The following is a 21,040-nucleotide window of genomic DNA, read 5'->3' on the forward strand; positions in this document are numbered from 1 at the left end:
ACTGAGTCTATTCTTCGTTTCCCCTCCCCGAACCGCCACCTTAACGTGGTGGAGGGGTTTGAGCACCCGAATGATCCTGGGAGCTATGTTGTCGGGGGCTTCATGCCCCTGGTAGGGTCACCCATGGCAAACAGGTCCTGGGAGACGGGTCTGAGCGGTTCAGAAGCCCTACATGAAGAGAAAAAGAACAAGGCCAGTTACGTCGCCCGGACTGGCGTTACCGAGGCCCCACCCTGGAGCCAGGCCTGGGGTGGGTGCTCGGCAGCGAGCGCCTGGTGGCCGGGCCTTTCCCCACGGGGCCCGGTCGGGCCCAGCCCGAAGGAACGACGTGGGGCCGTCCTCCTGTGGACCCACCACCTGCGGGAGGAGCCATGCGGGGCGGGTGCAGAGAGATCCGGGCGGCAGTCGAAGGCGGGGACCTCGACGACCGGATCTCCGGACATGGAGACTGGCTCTGGGGACATGGAATGTCACCTCGCTGGGGGGGAAGGAGCCTGATCTTGTGCGGGAGGTTGAGCGTTACCGGCTAGATATAGTCGGCCTCACCTCCACGCACAGCTTGGGCTCTGGAACCCAACTTCTTGAGAGGGGTTGGACTCTCCATTTCTCTGGCGTTGCCCGCGGGGAGCGGCGGCGAGCTGGTGTGGGCTTGCTCATTGCCCCACAGCTCAGCCGCTGCGTGTTGGGGTTCACTCCGGTGAACGAGAGGGTCGCGTCCCTGCGCCTTCGGGTCGGGGGCAGGTCTCTCACTGTTGTGTCGGCCTACGGGCCAAACAGCAGTGCGGAGTACCCGGCCTTCTTGGAGTCCCTGGGAGGGGTACTAGACAGTGCACCAACCGGGGCCTCCGTTGTTCTCCTGGGGGACTTCAACGCCCATGTGGGTAATGACAGTGACACCTGGAGGGGCGTGATTGGGAAGAACGGCCTCCCCGATCTGAACCCGAGTTTTGTTATTGGACTTCTGTGCTAGTCACAGTTTGTCCATAACAAACACCATGTTCGAGCACAAGGGTGTCCATCGGTGCACGTGGCACCAGGACACTCTAGGTCGGAGGTCGATGATCGACTTTGTTGTCGTGTGATCTGACCTCCGACCACATGTCTTGGACACTCAGGTGAGGAGAGGGGCTGAGCTGTCAACTGATCACCACCTGGTGGCGAGTTGGATCCGCTGGCGGAGGAGGAAGCTGGACATACCTGGCAGGCCCAAGAGCATCGTGAGGGTCTGCTGGGAACGTCTGGCTGAGCCCTCTGTCAGGGGGGTCTTCAACTCCCACCTCCGGGAGAGCTTCTCCCTGATCCCGGGGGAGGCTGGGGACATGGACTCCGAGTGGGCCATGTTCTCCACCTCTATTGTCGATGCGGCTGCTCGTAGCTGTGGTCGTAAGGTCTGTGGTGCTTGTCGTGGCGGCAATCCCTGAACCCGGTGGTGGACACAAGAAGTAAGGGATGCCGTCAAGCTGGAGAAGGAGTCCTATCAAGCCTTGTTGGCTCGTGGGACTCCTGAGGCAGCTGATGAGTACCGGTGGGCCAAGCGTGCCGCGGCTCGGGCAGTCACAGAGGCAAAAACTCGGGGTTGGGAGGAGTTCGGGGAGGCCATGGAGGAGGACTATCGGACGGCCTCAAAGAGATTCTGGCAAACTGTCCGACGCCTCAGGAGGGGGAACAGTGCTTCACCAACACTGTTTACAGTGCGGGTGGAGAGCTGCTGACCTCGACTGGGGATGTTGTCGGGCGGTGGAAGGAATACTTTGAGGATCTCCTCAATCCCACTGTCACGTCTTCCGAGGAGGAAGCAGAAACTGGGGACCCAGAGGCGGACTCGTCCATCACCCTGGCTGAAGTCACTGAGGTGGTTGGCAAGCTCCTCGGTGGCAAGGCTCCGGGGGTGGACGAGATCCGTCCTGAGTACCTCAAGTCTCTGGATGTTGTGGGGCTGTCTTGGCTGACACGTCTCTGCAACATCGCGTGGCGGTCGGGGACAGTACCTGTGGAACGGCAGACAGGGGTGGTGGTCCCTCTGTATAAGAAGGGGGACCGGAGGGTGTGTTCCAATTATCACACTCCTCAGCCTTCCCGGTAAGGTCTATTCTAGGGTACTGGAGAGGAGAATCCGACCGATAGTCGAACCTCGGATTCAGGAGGAGCAGTGTGGTTTTCGTCCCGGTCGTGGAACACTGGACCAGCTCTATACTCTCCATTGGGTCCTCGAGGGCTCATGGGAGTATGCCCAACCAGTCCACATGTGTTTTGTGGATCTGGCATTCGATCGTGTCCCTCGTGGTGTCATTTGGGGGGTGCTCTGGGAGTATGGGGTCCGGGGCTCTTTGCTAAGGGCTGTCCGGTCCCTGTATGACCGGAGCAGGAGCTGTGTTCGCATTGCCGGCAGTAAGTCAGACCTGTTCCCAGTGCATGTTGGACTCCGCCAGGGCTGCCCTTTGTCACCGGTTCTGTTCATTATATTTATGGACAGAATTTCTAGGTGCAGCCAGGGGCCAGAGGGGGTCTGGTTTGGGAACCACAGGATTTCATCTCTGCTGTTTGCAGATGATGTTGTCCTGATGGCTTCTTCAAGCCAGTACCTGCAGCAGGCACTGGGGCGGTTTGCAGCCGAGTGTGAAGCAGCTGGGATGAGAATCAGCTCCTCCAAATCCGAGGCCATGGTTCTCGACCGAAAAAAGGTGGTTTGCTCTCTCCGGGTGGGTGGTGAGTCTCTGCCCCAAGTGGAGGAGTTCAAGTATCTCGGGGTCTTGTTCACGAGTGAGGGAAGGATGGAGCGTGAGATTGACAGGCAGATCGGTGCAGCGTCTGCAGTGATGCGGTCGCTGTATCGGGCCGTTGTGGTGAAGAAGGAGCTGAGCCCAAAGGCGAAGCTCTCGATTTACCGGTCAATCTATGTTCCTACCCTCACCTATGGTCATGAGCTCTGGGTAATGACCGAAAGGACAAGGTCGCGGATACAAGCGGCTGAAATGGGTTTCCTCCGCAGAGTGGCTGGGTGCACCCTTAGGGATAGGGTGAGGAGCTCGGCCACACGGGAGGAGCTCGGAGTAGAGCCGCTGCTCCTACACGTCGAGAGGAACCAGTTGAGGTGGCTCGGGCATCTGCTCAGGATGCCTCCTGGACGCCTCCCTAGGGAGGTGTTCTGGGCATGTCCCACCGGGAGGAGGCCCCGGGGAAGACCCAGGACACGCTGGAGGGACTATGTCTCTTGGCTGGCCTGGGAACGCCTTGGGGTCCCACCGGAGGAGCTGGAGGACGTGTCTGGGGTGAGGGAAGTCTGGGAGTCCCTGCTTAGACTGCTGCCCCCGCGACCCGGCCCCGGATGAACGGAAGAAAATGGATGGATGATGGATGGGTCTATTCTTTAGTATCGAAATCGAGTTTGAAATCTTAGTATCGTGACAACACTACACCTGACATGTGCTGGTCTGTATAGCAACGATATAAATAGCAATCATCAAAATACCACTATGATTATCTTATGTAGTAAACTTACAGTCACGAGTTGTATGATATTAAAATTTCAAACTCGATTTCGATACTACTTTAAGATGCCATAATGATAATAAAAACTCTCTTTAGACAATCAAACATGATTTTCCACATTATACTGTAGTATAGTCGTCCCTCACTATATCGCGGCTCACCTTTTGCCGTCTTGCAAAATTGCACCAAAAAAAAAAATCTGTGAAACAGCATGTTTTTTTTTTGTTATGAACGTGCATTGTGTTCTGCGCCCTGATTGGCTAAGAGACTGTAGACCATTGTCCATCAGTCTCCTCCGTGCCGTGTCTCCTGTACAGTACAGAATGTGTTCAGACAAATTTACACAAACGTTGTATCGCAGTGTGACTCTGAAGTGCTGTATGTTTGCAAGTTTTCTCCCCGACAAAACCCACAATGTCAATGAAACGTTCTGCACCGACAAATTTCAGAAATGCTTTGGACTTAGGTGTTTCTCTGCACAACACATTTAAAGTGATCATCGAGGAAGAGAGATATAATATACAAAGGTTTGAACTTTGAGAGAGTTTAAACAAGAGAGAAATGTGTGAAAATGTTAACGCCTGTGTGAGAAAAGTGTATAAAGTGTGTGGTGAGGGGTTTTACAGTAGATTTCACATCCTGCGGGCTATTTTTAGAACGTAACCCGCACGATAAACGAGGGACCACTGTACTTTCTTTTCCATTCCCATGTGTCCTTATATCTGTGTAATCTCTCAGTGGTACAGGTAGGTTCCATAGTGGTCCATGGTCTATGTGTCTTATACTTGTTCTGATACAGCTCAAGATTAGAGATCAACTGTTACGGGTTTTTCATGGTCAATGCCAATACCGATATTTTTGGGCCAATATACAAGGCCAATTTTGATTATTTTCTCCCAATTATGTAATTAAACTTTACTAAAAACTCACTCCAAGCCTTTTTTGTTTTACCATAAACCTGTAAAAGAGCTGTGTAGTCATGTTTCATTATCTCTTTGAACTAAAGTTTTAAAATAAACCTTTCTGTATACTCTTTAGGCAGCTGGCGGCCAAAACAAAATATCATCTGCTGGAGATTTAAGACCGATAGCCGATGTGCTAAAAAGGGCAGAGATACTGGTCTACTCAAGATCATTCTAAAGCTATTCAGGAAATAGCCTTCTCACGCTTAATGTATAAATCCTTGCCGTCTTGTTCAATCTGCAATAGGTGAGTAGGTGAGTAGGTCAGACAGGCATGTGACAGAGGAGGAGTTTGTTCCCACACAAAAATGAAAGTGATTTCATGCAACAATAGATTTGAATTCCTCTGATCAGATGAACAGGACACTCCTAAATGCAGAGCCTGAGCGATGACGGCAGCACACGGGCTCACAAAAGTACATTTAATACTGACAAGAAGGACGACGGCATGCATCCAGAAGAACTGACAACAAGGCTGAAATATGAACTGATAAACTCACACAAGGATATAAGAATCATGTTTATAGAGGTTTAAACTACAGGATTAGCAGCTTTTTTGCAGAATCTAAACTACAGGGCTAACAGTTTTTATGCAGAATAATACAGAAGATTTTATCGTTTATGGAGGAAATTATCACACTTCAAAAACTGCAGTGGCCAACTTCACTTCACATTAAATCAAAGACAGTGCTGTTCATCTGTTCCTTGGCATTTATGGAATTACAAAACTGTTGCTGTGCCATTTGCCAACTGGCCAACTACTTCTTTTCAACAGTTTGCAGTGGTCGAGTGTTATCCCTCACTTACCTTATGCATTCAGAGCATCCTAATTATCCACCATGATGAGTTTATAAGAGCTTTTCACAACTTTCAGAGACCAGAGTGGAGTTTTGCTGTCATGGTAAAGCTCACGATAACTAGTGTGGTAACCTGGAACTCATTTTGCCCAAACCCATGAGGAAAAGTGGGTATAGGCCCTTTAACAATATTTAACAACTAAAGTTAAGGTTTTTTTTGTTTTGTTTTTGTTTGGGCTGTCAGCACCAAAATGACTTAAAAATAATCATTATGTAGGATCTGTATTCAAAATTGCAGGTGTATTGCAATTGTACTTGAACTCGGTGTAATGAAAGCATCTGACTGTAGACATAATCATATTTGATAAAAAAGCAGACTAAACAGAGACAAGAGTGATTAGAGACAGACTTGCCCTTGTGTCATGAACCACTTAGACCGATGTAACAGAACTAATCAGGTTAATCATGACTTATCTATTGTGAAATACCTGACGTTTTCTGTGTATGTGAGCAAAATGTGTCTTCCCCCAGTACAGCAGTATTGTATAAGCAGCTCATGAGGTCAAACTTAAGTCTCTAAATATACAGCATTTTACTGTTTGACAATCAGGAAGTGCATGTTGGCATCCTAGTTGTTGTTAGCTTAACAGTTGTCACAGCAAATCTAAGCTCTGGCTTCTGAAAGTTGTGAAAAGCACCTGTAAACTCACTGTGATGAATAATTAGGATGCTCTGAATGCATGAGGTAAGTGAGGAAGTGTTAACTTTGAACCACTGCAAATGGTTTTTAATGCTGTAAATGTCATACACAGTGCCTTTAATTAGTGTTTTAGTAAATTATTTTAACTATCAGGCCTAGGTTGTTAAAATTGTAAAATATGTTTAAATTTGTTTGTTTAAAATTTGAAACTTTAGTTAAATACTGTATCTACTGCATAAATGGCACTATGTAATTTTTCTGGTGGAGGATACGCTACTTGCATGTGTCTGTAGAGATGGTTTTGGTTCGCTTGGAATGTTCCATAGTATGACATTAAAAACTTCTGCATAGCATTTATTTAATCGCTGGTGTTTTCATTGCTTAAAAATAATGTAAACATGTTTTCTCACTATCAGCAGTAAATTGAATCCCTTGTTGTGGAACATTCCAACGAAAGCAATAATATCTTCATGAAAACAAACATCAACCAGACATGTTGCACAGTGCATCTTTAAAGACACTCTAAATCATCAATCAAACTGTACTTGTGTTGAATGTGTTACCATGACCACATTCAGTGTTTCTCCTCAGGTAAAATGGTGAGCAGTAACCTCAAAATACATTTCATCCAGCCTGGAGGACACCTCTTCCTGCTTGTTTCCATGGAAATGTTGTTCATTTGGTTATAGTTTTTCACAGTGTGGCATAAAACATATCTATCTCCATGAAGAATGTTCCAAAGTATGGTTGTAAGCTTGTGTTTCCATGGAATCATACAGGTGATGTACCGCCTCCAAAAAATGACACAGTGTTTATGTTTGGCTTGAAACTAAGTCAGAATCCAGTGTGTGTATTGTGTTACAGGAGCCAAGGCCTGTCAGGTCCTCTCAGTCTTTACCACAGTTTAAATCTAGGCTGAAAACTCACCTCTCCTCCCTGGCATTTAACACTACACCGGACATCCTGCTGTTTTATTATTGTTTTCCTCTGTATTGTCTTATCTGTATATGTGTTTTCCGTTGAATTTTATGTAAAGCACTTTGGTCAGCTGCAGTTGTTGTAAAAGGCCCACACTACACCACCTTCTGATCTTTGTTATAATGTTTCGACATGACAAACAGACCTGGAGTTGTGTTTTGTTTCATTTACACATGTTTAACACACAAATGCTGCATATTTAGACTCCATACAGCTTCACTAGAATCATCTGGATAATTTTAGACCTGGAATTGACAATCTCTACTGAACAAAAGGTAAAAGTAGCTGTTAGCTTGAAAACCTCTGCTTCATGACATCACAAGGTGGAACAGAGCATTTCGAGCTTTGGGGGATACCAACTAATAATAAAGTGTTACTGAAACATGTGTGAATGAAACAAAACACAACTCCAGGTCTATTTTTGAGGAGGTAACAACATAACCAGGCTTGAAACTCACATTTTTTGTCAATTTTGTGTAATATAGGACCTTTAAATATGCTATATGAATAAACTTGAATTGAACTGAATCAAAACTCATCACAATAATGTTTTTAATAGCGCTGCTGACAGACTTACCCAGGGAGGCAGCTGAGAAGTGGCCGCTTGCCTCTTGGTGACCGACTCCTCGTGGTCCAAAAACTTGAGGGCGCGGTTGAAGCGGTTGTCCTGGCTGCTGTAGTTTTTCCTCCAGTAAAACAGAGCGGCAAGTCCCACTAAAACCCAACTGAAGCTAAACTCGAAATATCCCAGGATGTAGATGGGCAAAATCACCAGGAACGTTTTACCAAATTTCAACCACATCTGGGACACGTCGGTGAGGGAGGCCAGAGGGTCGTCCTGTCCCAGTTCTTCAGGGAGGGGAGGGGCATTGGGGTTGTAGGCGGGGGGGTCGGAGGGCAGAGGCGCGGGCCCATTGGGTTTAGGGTTCGGCCCATTCAGAGCGGCGTCCATTTTGGATCCTGGGGTCGTGGTCGCGCTCATGTCCTTGGCTCCTATAGAACGAAACACACAGTTAGCCATAGTTTCAGACAGTGTACTTTGGTGTTCAGAGGCAGTATTCTGGTATTTTCATCAGAAATCTCCAAAAGTAAAACCCTCAAATGTTTCCCTGATCATTTCTATCAGTGACAAGATCCATTCTCCTGCTGTATTTATCCAACCACAACATCTGCAAGGGCATCTGACACACCACAACATCTGCAGATTAACTAGAGACATCTGACCTGCCCCATCTCAGTCTAACACTACAGGGACACAGGAGGCTGGTAGGGCATCTGACACACAGGGATATACACTACACACCAGACAAAATCATAGACACACCTCTTTTCCACACAAAAAAACATGCAGAAACATGTAAAAACTGGCGTCATGTTATAATTCCACATGTTGCCAGTCATGCAGGATTGTGTAACAAAGAATCAAAACGTTCCATAACACAACAGAAATACTTTTATATTTCAGATTCAAATCCTCAGAGGCTCCACATTTTGCTTTGTCTTTGTTGCAAACCCTTGTCCTTGTCTCAATGAGCTTCATGATGGTGTCTCTGTGTCAGGGTCAAGAAATGCCAAGGTCACAAAGCAGTGATCAAAGCAAAGGGTAAAGGCTCTTTTAAAAGGGTAAAGGCGATTAAAAAAAACCCTAAAACAAGCTTTGAGTTATTTGGAGCAGGTCTATCATGATAATTACTATATCGATTTATTGTTCTAGACATGACAGATGGAACAATCATTTTTAGGAGGTGGGGGTTCTTTTTCTTTGACATTTTTTGGTTATTTCTTGTGCAATTTGATGAGATTTGAGCTGTAGAGGGTTGAATTATCAACTTCTATGACTTATTACAGATACAAACTAATTAATTACTTGTAGCATTCTGTTATTTATTTAACGCTGTTTTTTTGTTTTTTGTTTTTTTTATATTGTACAGCTAGAACATTTTGTGGGGATAATTCTGGTTTATGCTTTGGTTTCAATATTATCGTTTATCGTCTCTTATTTCCTTCTGCAATATATCAAACTTCAAAATGTGTTATCGTGAAAGGCGTACTTTTGAGTCTATTTTTCATTTACTACAATCCACAATGTTCATTCATTTTGATGCCTTCAGTGAAAATCTCCAATGTAAATAATAATAAACAAAAAAAATGAAAAAATGTGTCCAAACTTTTGACTGCAAGTATAAAAGCATGGGAGGGCATCTGACACAAAGACATATAAGAGGTTGGGAAGGCATCTGACACACAAGCACACAATATCACTTAAACTTTAGCAAGGCTCCATGCCGGAAAGAGTTACATAATAAATGAATCTCTAAATAACGTCTGAAATAACCTTGGTGATGGGTTTGCCGCATGCTCGTTCCCTGAAGATGTTATTGTTTTGTCTGGAATGTTTCACAGTATGGTATTGAGCGAAATGACACCATCAAGCCAAGTTACACGTCAGATCTGTGGAGAGGTGACCCAGCTTACAGTTGGCTGCAGAAATGTATGTTTTTCAATGTATTATTTAGCAGTAAAAGCATCTATATTGCATACGGGCAAGTTTAAAGGTTCTATATTACGCAAAATTGACTCTTGTGAGCTGGAGTTGTGCTTTATTTCATAAATAACCATTTATTATTAGTGTGTCTATATCTGCAAAGCTCAAAACGCTCTTTTCCACCTTGTGATGTCATGAAGTGGTAGTTTTCAAGTTAACAGCTCCTTTCACCTTTTGTTTAGTAGAAAATTGGCAATTCCAGAGCTGAAATGATCCAAATAATTCCAGTGAAGGTGTATGGAGTTTAAAAACACAATGGAGCACTTCCTGTATTACCACATGATGACATCACAAGGTGGAACAGAGTGTTTTCTGTTTGAGAGAAGAACTCAACCTAAATCTGCAGGGTTTGTGTGTTAAACATGTGAGAACAAAACACAACTCCAGGTCTGTTTGTGATGAGGAAACATAGATCTGAAAATAGTGTAACATAGGCCCTATTCCCATAATGTGGAACATGTCTGGCAAAATAATTGATACCCGACCAGAAAAGTTACACAGTGCACCTTTAAATAATAACCTTACATAGAAAAAAAAAAAAAGATTTCAGTCTTCTCTAAAAAATTATGTTCCTGGATATTGTAAAATGTGTTACATGACAATCAAAACCCATTGAGCAAATATGAGTCAGACCTTTATTTATATACTTTAAAACACTCAACGATCGAATAGTTTCCATCTTTGCACAAACAGAAAGGACTGATCCACTGCAGACTCTTACTTTGTATTGGAATTGCTCACATCCCAACAGTGGCCTAGACACTGAAAAATCTGGCTAGTCATGCTTCTGAGGTGAGGGCAGGCCACAACACTTTTTAGGTCCACAGTAGTTCCACAAGTGCAGTTTTATTCTAGCCAGAGGACAAAAAAACACTACTTCTGCTAAATAGAAATAATCAAGGGGCAGATAAGGCCAAACAAAAGTATGATAATTACTTCACGTTGCACAATGTCATCACAAATCAAACTTCCTTTCTTGCGCTCCAAACTTAAACCAGTTCATGAAATTCAATAGAATATACCACATTTTGCTGTTAATATTAACACTCTGACTTGGCCTAGTGCTTTCTAGGTTTGTTTACAGTTTGTTACTATGCAGTTTACGTTTGAGATTATCCACAAACTAAAAAGTAGGTCTATTAAAAAATCTAATAAGGTACACACTAAGACGGCAACCAGTCAAAAAGTCTTAAGAACAAAAAAAAAAAGAAATTTAATTTAAAGAGTTTTATTGTACTGCTAAATAGTAGGCCTGGGCCAACTCAAAAAATCAGAAAGAGACAGTGATGAGGACAAACGGCCTGTTAAAGTCTGCAAACTGAGAGTGACACTACATGCATGATTAAACATGTGCACAGAAGATCTATCAGCGGCAAAGCGTAGAGTTTACCGCACGTGTCAATCATGTTTATGTTGAAAACTTGACAGAAATATTTACTCCTCATGTGTTTAGTAACCAGTGAGACGGTTTGACCTGGGACCAGAGCTGAACCAGCACTAAACAAGGACTAAACAGGAGGAGTGATTACCAGATCTGAATCAGGACTAAAGCGAGATTAAACCAGGACTCTTATTCAGTGAACAGAACCAGAAGACTCTTCTAAAGTGAACAGAACCAGGACTCTTCTACAGTGAACAGAACCAGGACTCTGCCTTCTACAGTGAACAGAACAAGAAGACTCTTCTACAGTGAACAGAACCAGGACTCTTCTACAGTGAACAGACAGAAGCAGCAGGCACAACAACACCCACAGGAATATAGACTTTTTGATATATAAAACAAAATAGTTTCAGGTTCAAAAGCTTAAATATCCTTCCAATCAAGTAGTTGAATGTAGACATTAGAAAAATATTAAAATAGGCTAACACTGATTCTTTTGATGTGATTTCATTTTAATAACTTGGTCCAGGTACATTGAAAAACACCAAAGCACTGTGTGAATATGACAGTATATTTAGGCCTAAATGGTAAAATAAAGAGCTTTTTAGGAGTCAAATAACTCTTTTTATGTTGTTTTTGACCTTTGCACGTTGCAATTTAAGTAAGCGATTAATCGCGATTAAAATTTTAATCGCTGCCCAGCTCTAGCAGACGTCTAAGATTTATGGAAGATTATTTCTGACAAAACTGCTATTAAACTATAAAACCTGCTAAGTAAATCTACTCAAATGTGTCCCGAATGGAAGTAGACCTTATGAACTCCTAGGAAATGTTTTTATTTTTAGTTTAAATGCATTCATTTTGAAAATATAGGTTATATAACCCGAAATTGTAGATATTTCCAACCAAGTCTGGCATGACGTTTCTCCAAAGTGACACGTATCGGGTTTACGTCGCCACTTGAAACAAGTCCCAAACCAAAACAACAAACTCACCGATATCCGCCCGCGTCTTCTGTTCTGAAAAAAGTCCCAAATTCAGCCCAAAAACCTTCTCCGAGACATGACTACGAGCTCAACTTCGCTTCGGCCCGCTTCGCTTCATTCCTCCTTCCTTCTGTACACACAGGATCCAGCCGAGGTTGGCGGCGGAGCAGTTTGCGTCGGACAGCCCGCAGGAAGTCGTCATTGTCCGGGGAGAGGCCGTGACGGGGCCGCGGAGGGAGATTCAAACCGCGGAGGAGAGCGGAGGACACGGCCGCCATCTTGTGTCCAGAGGAGAACAAGCAGGTGAGATTTACACACTACTGATGTGTGCTGCAGGGTGGAAAGGAACAAAGTACACAAATAAAACACTCTATTGAAGTACAATTTTGGGGTATCTGTATACAGTGGCTACTTTTTACTTTTCTATATTTAAGAGCAGGTATCTGTAGTTTCTACTGAAGTGGACTGGACAGTACGTTTTATATGATTTTGAGGGGTTGATTTTATCATGGTAACATGCATAAACCTGACCTCCAAAAATACTCAGGCCTACAGAAAAAATAAGAAATTGATTCACATTCTATTGAAAAAATCAGTACACTTCTTTATCAGTCAGTTGTTTAATCTGCAGGAAATACTTACTTTTTACTCTAATGTGCATTAATTACTTACTTGAGTTGATTTTTATATATGATACGTTTACTTGATTAATTCTCGTCACCTGTATCTGTACTTATTCTTATTCTTATTATTCTTAAGCAACAAAATTGTGTACTTCATCCACCACTGATCTTTAGTGTGTTTGAGTGATGATATAATGCATTATACGTCCATGTTTTGTTTTGTTTTGTTTAGTTTTTTTTCCATCATAGAAAGGCATGCTACTTTCATTTATCCTAGTACCAAGATGTTGTTACTCCCAAAACACATCAAGAGAGGTTTTTGCCTCTGGGCTGAGCAGGCATAGAATTTGGCTTTCCCCAAACTCAGTCAGGTATATTTTAAAATTCTATGTTTTTTAAGGCAGTTTTCTAGTTACAAATCTGCAGTGGTAACAGCCGCAGTTAACAGTTTATCCTAGTAGCCAACTTTTTTTTTATCCTAATGCAGTGACATCACGCTGAGGGTGTTCTACATGTATCTCAATGGTGGAATGTTCAGCAGTTACCATGGAGACACAATGCACACATTTACAAACACTGTCAAAAAGTGTTAAGAGTGTCTGAAAAGTCAAGAAAAAATACTAAATAGATTTAAACAACACATTTTCAGGAGAATGTGACCAACATGAGCGTTCATGGTTCTGTTTAGGAGTTTGATTTTCAACAGAAAGGTGAAAGTAACAACTGAAAAACTGTTGGCTACTGCTAGCTAGCTTGTGACTGTAATTGTATGTGAGAGGGACTTGTTTGCAAGCACAAATCATCTCACCTGTTGTAGTTCCAACTAAGTCAGCTCTTTCTGGTCAGATTATGTTAAAATAAGCATTATATTGAAGTCTAATAGAGCTTCTGACAGAGCAGTGCCTACAGTTAGCACCACACCCCTATGTTGATGACAGAAGCTGCAAAGTATCAATAATAGGGCTACAGGGTTAAGTGCAATCTATGGTTGAAATCACAGTTTGAATTGAATTGACAAATTGCAAAGACTGCTTAAAAATACCATTAAAATAAAACTTTTCCCTGGTTATTGTTTCCTTTTTTTCACTTATGAAAGGTCATGAAATAATTCTACAAATCCAGCATTGTTGTGGTCAAAGGTCAAAGGTGAGAGGTGATTCCATTAGTGCTTATAAGCGGCACACTGCTATTTACACTTATAGTTTTAATTTAGCCCATAGGGATTTGTAATTTAGAGTGCTGACTATGTATGTGTAGTAAAATGATTATAAATAATGAGGTAAATATGCCTAATGAAGTACTGCTGCTGCTACTGCAATGATCCAAACAGGGGAGTACATCAGGTCTAAGTTAGGGCTAAACCAGGTCTAAAATGAGACTAAACCAGGTCTAAAATGACTCAAAACCAAATCTAAAATGAGACTAAACCCTATATGAGATAAATAATGTGTAATCCAAACGATGACAAAAACATGTATGTCTGTCTCTAAAACAAATGCTCAAACTGTAGGGGGCGTACCACCAAAGGTAACTTACGCTATAGTACCACTATCTGAAAAACAGACACTATTTGGCGAGATTTTTATTTATTTTTTTAATTTCCAAACTTGAATACTCCAGGCTGTGCTTGAGTTTTGGGGGTAATTGTCCAGAATCCTTCAGCAGAGGGCGCTCTCACTTTATGCTTAAGGGAAATGCATTGATAATATCTTGTTGCATTGTCTGATTTTTAAAAAATATTCTGAACCTTTTAGGTCTATATGGCTAACAATTTATATAGGCAAGGCAAGTTTATTTATATAGCACAATTCGTATACAAAGCAATTCAAAGTGCTTTACAGAATAAGAAAGACATTAAAATCTCAATACAACAAATCAAAGCATAAATAATCATAAATAATCATCATAAAATTGACATTAAAAGAGAAGAGTGCAGAATAAAAACCTTTATAGCTTTATATAAAAATATGTCTTTTTTAAATTAAATTGTAATAATAATATGTCCTACCTTAAAAGTTGCTATGAATGTCCCAGAGTATGGCATCAAACTTATGGGCATTTTCACAGTTACAGGAGTTCATTGCTAAACACCTTGAAAACATGCATCCTTACAATGAGCGGGCCTGCTTCTCCACAGACCTGACCTGTAACTTGGCCTGGTGGCATTCACGTAAACAAGCAAGACTCTCGAAACAACAACTGTAGAAGAGCAAAGCATCTCCATGGAGACATTTCGTGCACCCCTCACCTGAAATGTTTCACAGTGCGTCTTTATGTAGCTGACGAACACATGTATCAATGTCATCACCTGCTGTAGCTCAGGAGCCTGTGGTTTTCTCATTTCAGTCTCATTGATTAGAACTAGACAATTATGTCCAGATCAATGTGTCTCATGTCTGAACCAAGTCCAATGAAGATGGACAAATGAAACAGTGAGGATTTCCGCTGTGGTTCAGTCTCTTGGGCTGGTTCAAGATTTATACTTGGGCCATGGCTGTGTTTCAAATGACATCACAACATCCTGTAGAGGTTATGAACTGACATCATTTCATTAAAAAAAGACCCTAAATTTCTGGCTGAGAGGCACTGAGGCAGAACTACAGCTGCAGTGTCCCTGTTGTTGTTAACTGGTTTTCTGTTGTTATCTTATTTTTTATTTGTTTGTTTGTTTTAGATGTCAGGTACAAACTAAATATTTAGCAGAGTTGTAGTAACTTTTCAGATTTTAGATTTAGTTTTTGATTTTTTGCAAGTAAAAATGTCATGATTCACCATTGGCACATGTGTATCTTTGTATAACCTCTATAGGCCCATAATAACCTATTTAATACAGATAGGGGCAGGTACAATTTATATTGTTAAAATGCAGTTTTACAAGAATGTAATGGGGTTTAGTCACTAACTGAAATAATCAAGTTAAGCATTCATGAATGCACTTTTCAGATATATGATATAACAGTGTAATAATCCTGACCCGCATCTGAAAAACACTAATTTGAGAGTGTTTTTGAATTCTTTTTCCCCACCTGCAAACACGTTTATTTCATTACAGTGTTTTAATATGATTTAAAAATAAGGTTTTTTTCCCTTTCACTACAAAATGTCAGAGTTACAGGCCTCTGAATAACCCTGACAGATGTAGTGTGGTCACATGGTTGGAGTGAGGTGTGTACTCTTCTTAAACACTGTTCATGAAACATGGGGCCATAGTGGCTCAGTGGTAGAGCGGTACTCACAGATCTGGAGGTTTGGCAGATCAGTCCAAGTGCACAAATTGTCATTGTGTTCATGGGCACACACAGTTTGTTTGTTTTTTATTCTGCACTTTTCTCCTTAATTGTATGATGGTTATGTCTGATTATTTATGTTTTGATTTGTTGTTTTGTGATTTTAATGTCTTTTTTTAAATTCTGTAAAGCACTTTGAATTACTTTGAGTAAGAATTGTGCTATACAACTAAACTTGCCTCGCCTATTTAACATCTGATTTTTTTATATTCGCATTTTGCATTTGGTCGATATAAATTGTTAAAACATATTAATTTTCGGCTTGATTTTGCAGTGTACGGTCCCTGTCAACACCATCACCCCAGGGCTGAAGTCAGGCGCGTGCAGGTATCAGCCAATCAGAAGCGTGGATGAGTCTGTGGAGTGCACGCGCGCTGCTCCGGGAGCTTGTGAGGACCAGACCAGAGTCAGTCCTGGAGCTCACAGGAGGAGTCCCGGTCTAGACCCGGACCAGGACCTGGACGCGGAGTGAGAGCAGAGAGAGGCGCCGGGCTACACTGTGCCCGGGCAGAGGCAGCGCCATGCCGGTGAGACGCGGACACGTGGCCCCGCAGAACACCTTCGTGGACACCATCATCCGCAAGTTCGAGGGGCAGAGTGAGTGCACTTTTACCACAGCTTTCTTTAAGTAGCGACTAGTAACTTTGACAGGCGGGTATGGATGGGTTAGGTTAGTTCATTTGCAATTTAAAAATACATTGCAAAATATGTGAAAGAAGCTCAAAGTGCACCATGAAACATCAAGGCGCATTCCCAATTCTACTCCTGAGCCCTTTGCCTTAGCCCTTTGCCCTTTTGCCTTAGCCTTTTGCCTTAGCCCTTTGCCCTTTTGCCTTAGCTCTTAGCTCTTTGCCTGAGCCCTTTGCCTCTTTGCCCTTTTGCCCCTTTGCCTCTTTGCCTTAGCCCTTTGCCCCTTTGCCCTCACCCCTTTGCCCCTTTGCCTTAGCATTTATGTTAGCTCTGCCCCTTCATTGCCTTCATTTTGCGTGAGAGACAAAGGGGTATACCGATTCTCTTTTGCAGCAAGATGTAGGGTAAGATGAAGGGCTGTACACCTTCTCAAACCAAGCAAATCCAGACACACTTCAAACTGAGGGGTAACAAGAGTTTTGAGAAAAGTCTTGAAACTAAAAGATGATATAAAATACGTTGATTTGTAAGCCCCAGGCAAAGTAATAACTTTTTTTTTTTTTTACTTTTGTCAAATTAGCTGTTAGTGTGAGGAAGCAGCAGTCGTGTTTGTTGGCAGGTTTTCGGAGACTAAATTGTTCAAATCTTCTGCATGGGGTTAATATTTTTTCAGTGAGGAAAAGTCATAATAATAGTGTAGAAATATATCAAAAATGAAACACCAAATAGCTGTTTATGCAAATTTAGACTTTCTTTTTCAAATAAGGGATGGCGTTTCTGAATGTTTGTGTGATACTCAGCGGTGGATGAAGTACTCCATTGTGTTACTTAAGTAGCCTGGAAGTACAGGCACAGAGGTAAAAAGTTGCTCGAGTAGAAGTAAAAGTATCACATGAAAAAATCTACTTAAGGAAAAGTATTAAAGTAAAGTACAAGTGTTTTATGCAAGTGTTGTTCATTTGTTAACGTGTTAAATGAAGTGATATTGATTAAAAATGATACTTATTTTGTTCAACAGTAACAATACAAATCTATTTATATATATATATATATATATATATATATATATATATATATATATATATATATATATATATATATATATATATATATGTCATTTTTGCCCATACTTGCTGTAATGCATTGATTTGTGATGTCATTGGCAAAACTCCATATAAGTCAGCTCAGCTCCAGATACTTTGTTAGGCTCTGGGTTGCACTGGTTTTCATGTGTCGTCTCAGGTGGCGACAGGAGTCAGTATTCCTGTATCAATTTGGCATTTTAGATGCAATAGCAGAGGAAATATTGGACCTGCTTATTTATATCAGTGACAAGGCCCTTTCTCCCGCTATATTTATCCAAGTACACCACAACATCTGCAAATTACAGACATTTGAACCATCTCAGTCTAACAGGACAGGGATGCAGGAGGATGGGAGGGCATCTGACACACAGGGATACAGGAGGATGAGAGGGCACACTTTCAATAGATTTGTATAGAATGAGTTTTGAAACCAGCTGCTGGACTTTCATACTTTATTCAGTATCAGCCTAAAGGAAAAATGCCAAATGTATATTGTGATTCTGATTCCATCACTGCTGTGGTGTGACGGGAGCCCAGTGGGGACAACTTACATACTGGTTTGACTTTAAGTTGCTCTGAAAAATAGTAGATCTGTTTTTGCTTTACTTGATCATTTTAAAATATTGAAGTAGGCCTATATCCTCTGCTGCCCAAAAAGCAACTGTCACGATCCATGGATTCCGCTCCTAGTCTTCCTCCTGTCCTGGTCTTTCCCTCCCTCACCTGCTGGATCTGGGCTGAGCTCTTGGCTCCTCCCGCGCGCACCTGGAACTCATCAGCGCAATCACCACCTCCTGCCATGGATAAAAGGAGCTGAGACCAGACGCTCGGGGCCAGACCATCCGCGTGTCCAACATTCCTACTCTCGCTCATTCCTGCTCCTGACTCTGCACTCTAGCTCTGGTACAGTCCACCCCTTGTCTTCGCTTACTGTCTCGGTCTCTGGCTTGTCTCCCGTCTCCTGCCCTGGCTCCCGCTCTTTGAATTACCTCCCTGGTCTCGCTCCCGGTCCTGTCTTGCTCCGGTCTTGGCCGTCTCCGTGCCCGCTCTGGACTACCCCCGCTCGGCTTGCCCTGGTCCCGTTCCCGATCCTGTCCTCGTTCCGGTCCTGGCTTTCCCCATTCCCACTCTACACAACGCCTGCCTGGTTCGCCTCCTGCTCCCCGCTCCCGGCGTGTGTTAAATGAACTATTGAAAACTGTTTTTGCACAAACTGTAAATAAACACTGTAAATCTGCCGAGTCTGCACTCCTTGGTCCGCACCAGCACCTGACATTACGACAGCAACATAACTTGCATGTCTGCATAGTTTAGGCTTTGTCATTACCATAGACTGTGTATATATGTAAATGGACATAGCTAACCAAATAGAAAGCATGGGCATGTGTGCTTCCAGCTCCATTGGCTCCAATTAACTTTCTAATTTATTTATTTATCTTTATTTATACAGGGGGGACCCAATGACAGCACTTGGGCTCTTTTTTTCATTGGTGCCCTGATTAAAGCAGAAAAAAACAAAACAAGTGCACAAGTCCATATGAAACATTAAAACCAGGGGCAGGTGTGAGTTACCAGATTATTACATCCTGATTGTGGCACCAAAGTATCCAGTTTTGCTTTTCCTTGGAGTGTATATCATGTGAAGCAAAACAGCTAAAATCCTCTTTCCTGTGTCAGTTTTGGTGTGGCCAGTCCTTAGCCTTATGCAGTCATGTGATTTGGTAATAAATGTTACTGTATCAATGATTAACGAGCAGCTGAGGTATTCTGAAGTAGTCCCTTATAGATAAACTTCATAGTGCTATTTTCTTCTAACAGACAGTGATGGCCAACACACTTTTTCATAGAGAACACAGTGATGGGTTTAAATCCATCACCTGTAATAAAATGAAGGGCAGAGTGAAAGAGAGGATCCAACGGTTTCAAAGCAGAGGCTGAAGTCTGCAGGTACACCACATCCTATAATCCAATACGGTTGCTTGTAATTTATTGGGATACAATATTTGTTTCTGTAATAAAATGATAATTTTAATTTTAAACTGTTACATATTTCCAAGATATGTTTATTGAAAAACTGTGGCTCCTCTCTCTGAAACTGCTGCTTGTCATTTTGGTCTTAAAATATTCATATTATTGTGTCTGTAAATCAAGATATAAATTCCATCCATCCATTTTCTTCTGCTTATCCGGGGCCGGGTCGCGGGGGCAGCAGTCTAAGCAGGGACTCCCAAACTTCCCTCACCCCAGACACGTCCTCCAGCTTCTCCACTGGGACCCCAAGGCGTTCCCAGGCCAGCCGAGAGACATAGTCCCTCCAGCGTATCCTGGGTCTTCCCTGGGGCCTCCTCTCGGTGGGACATGCCCAAAACACCTCCCTAGGGAGGCGTCCAGGAGGCATCCTGAGCAGATGCCCGAGCCACCTCAACTGGTTCCTCTCGACGTGTAGGAGCAGCGGCTCTACTCCGAGCTCCTCCCGTGTGACCGAGCTCCTCACCCTATCCCTAAGGGTGCGCCCGGCCACTCTGCAGAGGAAACACATTTCGGACGCTTGTATCCGCGACCTTGTCCTTTCGGTCATTACCCAGAGCTCATGACCATAGGTGAGGGTAGGAACGTAGATTGACCGGTAAATCGAGAGCTTCGCCTTCCGGCTCAGCTCCTTCTTCACCACAACGGACCGATACAGCGACCGCATCACTGCAGACGCTGCACCGATCCGCCTGTCAATCTCACGCTCCATCCTTCCCTCAATCGTGAACAAGACCCCGAGATACTTGAACTCCTCCACTTGGGGCAGAGACTCACCACCCACCCAGAGAGGGCAAACCACCTTTTTCCGGTCGAGAACCATGGCCTCGGATTTGGAGGAGCTGATTCTCATCCCAGCCGCTTCACACTCGGCTGCAAACCGCCCCAGTGCCTGCTGCAGGTCCTGGCTCAAAGAAGCCATCAGGACAACATCATCTGCAAATAGCAGAGATGAAATCCTGTGGTTCCTGAACCAGACCCCCTCCGGCCCCTGGCTGCGCCTAGAAATTCTGTCCATAAATATAATGAACAGAACCGGTGACAAAGGGCAGCCCTGGCGGAGTCCAACATGCACCGGGAACAGGTCTGACTTACTGCCGGCAATGCGGAACACACCCTCCGGTCCCCCTTCTTATACAGAGGGACCACCACCCCGGTCTGCCATTCCAGTGGTACTGTCCCCGACCGCCACGCGATGTTGCAGAGACGTGTCAGCCAAGACAGTCCCACAACATCCAGAGACTTGAGGTACTCGGGACGGATCTCGTCCACCCCTGGAGCCTTGCCACTGAGGAGCTTGCTAACCACCTCAGTGACTTCAGCCAGGGTGATGGACGAGTCTGCCTCCGGGTCCCCAGTCTCTGCTTCCTCCTCGGAAGACATGACGGGGGGATTGAGGAGATCCTCAAAGTATTCCTTCCACCCCCCGACAACATCCCCAGTTGAGGCCAGCAGCTCTCCACCCGCACTGTAAACAGTGTTGGTGAAGCACTGCTTCCCCCTCCTGAGGTGTTGGACAGTTTGCCAGAAATTCTTTGAGGCCGTCCGA

At 43.5% G+C, this 21,040-nt stretch overlaps 2 protein-coding genes across 3 annotated transcripts in view; one reads left to right on the forward strand and one right to left on the reverse strand.

The window, feature by feature from the left end:
- The window catches only part of LOC117385382 (extended synaptotagmin-2-like), a 45,544-nt gene extending 33,514 nt beyond the window's left edge, over window positions 1-12,030 (reverse strand). For both annotated transcript variants that reach the window (XM_033982679.2, XM_033982678.2), the window contains exons 1-2: window positions 11,848-12,030; window positions 7,504-7,919 (exon numbers count right to left, since the gene is read on the reverse strand). In XM_033982679.2, the coding sequence (XP_033838570.1) occupies window positions 7,504-7,908 (405 nt within the window). In that variant the 5' untranslated portion in view covers window positions 7,909-7,919; window positions 11,848-12,030. The remainder of the gene's footprint in view (window positions 1-7,503; window positions 7,920-11,847) is intronic.
- A 4,239-nt stretch (window positions 12,031-16,269) lies between these two features.
- LOC117384851 (potassium voltage-gated channel subfamily H member 6-like) overlaps window positions 16,270-21,040 on the forward strand; it is a 77,579-nt gene continuing 72,808 nt past the window's right edge. The window contains exon 1 of the mRNA XM_055228272.1: window positions 16,270-16,345. Within this exon, the coding sequence (XP_055084247.1) occupies window positions 16,270-16,345 (76 nt within the window). The remainder of the gene's footprint in view (window positions 16,346-21,040) is intronic.

Source organism: Periophthalmus magnuspinnatus, chromosome 17, assembly GCF_009829125.3.
Source record: "Periophthalmus magnuspinnatus isolate fPerMag1 chromosome 17, fPerMag1.2.pri, whole genome shotgun sequence".
Taxonomy (NCBI): Eukaryota; Metazoa; Chordata; class Actinopteri; order Gobiiformes; family Gobiidae; genus Periophthalmus; species Periophthalmus magnuspinnatus.